The sequence below is a fragment of the Myotis brandtii genome, unplaced genomic scaffold, assembly GCF_000412655.1.
Source record: "Myotis brandtii unplaced genomic scaffold, ASM41265v1 scaffold486, whole genome shotgun sequence".
NCBI classification, from domain to species: domain Eukaryota; kingdom Metazoa; phylum Chordata; class Mammalia; order Chiroptera; family Vespertilionidae; genus Myotis; species Myotis brandtii.
Window position 1 is genome coordinate 1,610,811 of NW_005368569.1, and position 3,343 is coordinate 1,614,153.

The window sequence follows — 3,343 nt, forward strand, 5'->3', positions numbered from 1 at the left end:
TCCTCCTCCTCTCCCTCCTCCCCACCATGAGGCCTCAGCCAAGGAAACGGCAAAACCAGAGGCCTCCTCTAGTCCTAAGGGTCTTGTGAAAATCACCAGGGGTCAGTGTAGAGGTTGTGGGGGTCGGGCCGGTCTGGGGGTGACAGAAGTCACCAAAGGTCAAAGGGGACGGTTCAAGTTACCGGGTCTCACTCAGGCCCCTCACCGGAGGGAGACTGGGGGGGATCCCGAGAGGTCATTAGAGTCGTGGGGGGGGGGGGGCATGAGAGGTCGCAGGGCAGAGTCTGTCCACACAGGTGGGCAGGCCAGGCCTTAGCCTGGCTCCAGGAGCGCACCTGGTGCCAAAGCGCGTTCGGAGGTGCGCGGGCCTGGGTGCTGCAGAAAGAGGAGGACACCCCGCTCCCCAACTCCAGAGAGGGGCACTCTAGACCGGGCCCAGCCGGATGGGCCGGGCCAGGAGCCTCAACCCTACCCCACGTGGGGACTCCGGCCTGTTTTCGTGGCCCTGCCCTTTTGGCGAGGGGCCTGCTGTTGCCTAGAGATGGGAGCGCGCTGGCGGGTGGGGACCAGCAGCAAAGGTGCACTGTGCGCGCGCGGGCTGCACAACCTCTCCTCCTTCCGGGACCGACATCCCGATCAGACCGTCCCGCGTGGAGGGCTTCCAGCCCCCTTTCGCCTAGTCCGTCTTGCTGAGGCTCCTTTACGGCGCGTTCCCCCCCCCCCCCCATTTTCCCGTTTATGTGACTGAGAAGCTGAGTAAGAATCCGGTGGGAAGAAGGGACTCCAGCCCGGCGAGAACAAAGACATGGGGTGGCCAAGACCGAGCTGACCCTGAGGCGGGAGCCTCACCTCGCGGTTTCGGGAAAGCAGGGCGTTGCGTCCGGACCCTCGGGTGGCGAACACGCCCGGGTGGACGGGGCTCCGACGCCTTGCCCACTGAACCCACACTCCGGCGCGCCCCCATTTGAAGGATAAAGACGGAAGCGCCGGGGTCGGAGGTGACTCGCACCGGCACGCGGCAGCCTGGAGGGAGTGGGAAGCAGACGGTCCTTCCGGCGCTTCCCCTGGGGGTGTAGCCTGGCGTCCACACGCCGCTGGCCCTCTCTGCACCGCCCACCCCTGCAAACGCCAAGCCAATCGGGCCCGGGGGAGGGGGCAACGTCGCTCTTCGGGCCTCGCCCCCCTCGAGATAAGTCTGGAATGTCAAATATTTGCTCGCGGGGCCGGGCGCCGCGAAAAAAAATCCCCGAGTCGGGCCTGGCTCCCGGCTCCGCTTTCCGCGCAGCCGCACCTCGCAGCCCCGGACTCTCCTAAAGCTGCCCTGGCGCACATCGCTCCTCGTGGGCTCTTCTCCGGGCTGTGCCTTCGGGACTGAGCCCGGGAGCCCCCCGCGGGCCGTCCTGGCGCTGCTAGATCGCTGTCTCACCCATCCTAGCGCCCCCATGCGTCCAACCTCTAGTCCGCGTTTGGCTTTTCCCTGTTCCGCGCGGGTCTCCACGCTGGCGCCTCCCGAAGCCTCCCTCTCGAGGTGAAGACCTTCCCAGTGTGGCATCCCTGAGCGCATTCCCATGGAAGACGCCTTCATGCGTGTCCAAGTCCCTACCGGATAGTGAACCTGAGCCAAGGGGCTGGCAGCGTGCGTGCCGAGGCTCCCGCAAACCCCCTTGCCTCCGTCCGACCGCCCCCCGTCGCAGGACAATGCCCGAGGCTTGGATTCTCCTTGAAAAACTAAATTAGTTAAAATACCCTTAAGGACCCTGCTGTGTTGATCTCTCTTACTCATTTTAGGATGGGTCCTCCCAAATGACCCCATTAATACTAAGTACCCCGCACTCCTGTCCTCTATTCGGCTCTCACATCTCCTTTCCCCCAGCACTAAACCAACTTCTAACACAGTAAGGCATTTATGCCCCAGCTGGTTTGGCTGGATGCAACCAACTGCGGATCAATATATATATATATATATCTCATTTATATAGGGTGTCCCAAAATTCACACAAGAAGTAATTTTGATAGAAAACACAAGTTTATAATTAAAAATTATAAAATTTTTATTGATTCATAAAGTATTCAGTATAGGGTTATGTATGGAATAGCACATCGGGTAAATGGCCTCCATGGCTTTGCTGGCACATACACAAAGCCGTGGTCTTCATTGGTCTTCATTGGTCTTCATTGTCCCTGCTCCTGGGCCATAATTGGTATTGATAATGCTCAAATTGAAGGGATTGAAATAAAAGGGCAACAGATATTAGAATCTGATTCAATAAACCAAGTAAAATTAGGCTTTTATTTTTTGTTGTTAATGCTCACGCAAAATTCAAATCTTGCGTGAATTTTGGGACACCCTATATATATGAGCATCCGGATAATTTTGGTATGGGGGCATTAGGAGGAGTGGGGTCCTGGAACCAATCCCCCGAGATACTTAGGGAGCATTATAGTTGCTGAAGACCCAGTGAATGAATGGCTGGCTTGCTTGTCTGCCTCTGGGTATTCCAGCGATAGTCATCTTCCCTGAGCCAGAGGCTTTACACTAGTGTCTCATCTGCTCTCTTCACTTCCCTAACAACTCGCCCTTGACCTGGTTAACAGTGCTCTTCCTCCAGGTTTTCCCCTCAAGGCACCGCCCTTTGAAGCAAAGATCCCTACAGTAGTTTGAAATATCTGTATTTCACTGATAAACCTCCCACTTCACTCCCACTAGGACTTAGGAATTATGAATGAATGAATCGAGATAAGGTATGCGAGAAGGGTGAGTGAGGCTCCAGCGGTCCTGCTGGATGCCTTTCCCAAATCGTACTCCAGGTATTTGGGAGAGAGGAACTTGGTCCCTCCAGCCTAGCCTCGCTCTAGGAATCCCATCCTCGCTTCTTCCCCTCACTTCGTGGCAGGACCCGAAGGGCAAGTCCTGCCGCGAAGGCAGCGAAGGCAGCGGACGCTCCTGCCGCTGATATGGGCAGATACCCGGGTGGGGATCCTCGCCTGGGACGGGAGTGTGGCGGGTCTCGTGGACCTCCGGGGAGCCTAGGAGTGGTGTAAAACCTCCTCCCTGGCCAGAAAACACCCTGCTGTGAGAGAGGATTCGACGCTGGGTGCCAGCTGGTGTCCCCCGCGGCGATCCACACGCGCTGTCCCAGGCCCATCCCCACCCTTAGCGGGCCCGGCGGCACCAGGCCACCCTGCCTCATCTCCCGGCCTCCAGAGCGAGGCTCCCCCCGAGTTCCCATCTCCGCCCCTTTGCCGAATCCCCGCCAGGGGGCGCGCTGACTCTGCCGCTGGATCCAGCTTCCTTGAAGAAGCAGCACTGGAAGGTTCTACTTAAGGTGAAAGGGGAAGGCCC

The 3,343-nt window shown here is 58.2% G+C and overlaps 1 protein-coding gene across 1 annotated transcript in view; it reads right to left on the reverse strand.

Annotated features, from left to right (window-relative positions):
• The window catches only part of ESRP2 (epithelial splicing regulatory protein 2), a 9,498-nt gene extending 7,913 nt beyond the window's left edge, over positions 1 to 1,585 (reverse strand). The window contains 2 exon segments of the mRNA XM_014547804.1: positions 850 to 1,033; positions 1,035 to 1,585. Coding sequence (XP_014403290.1) covers positions 850 to 1,033; positions 1,035 to 1,585 — 735 coding nt within the window.
• Between the last annotated feature and the right edge of the window lie 1,758 nt (positions 1,586 to 3,343).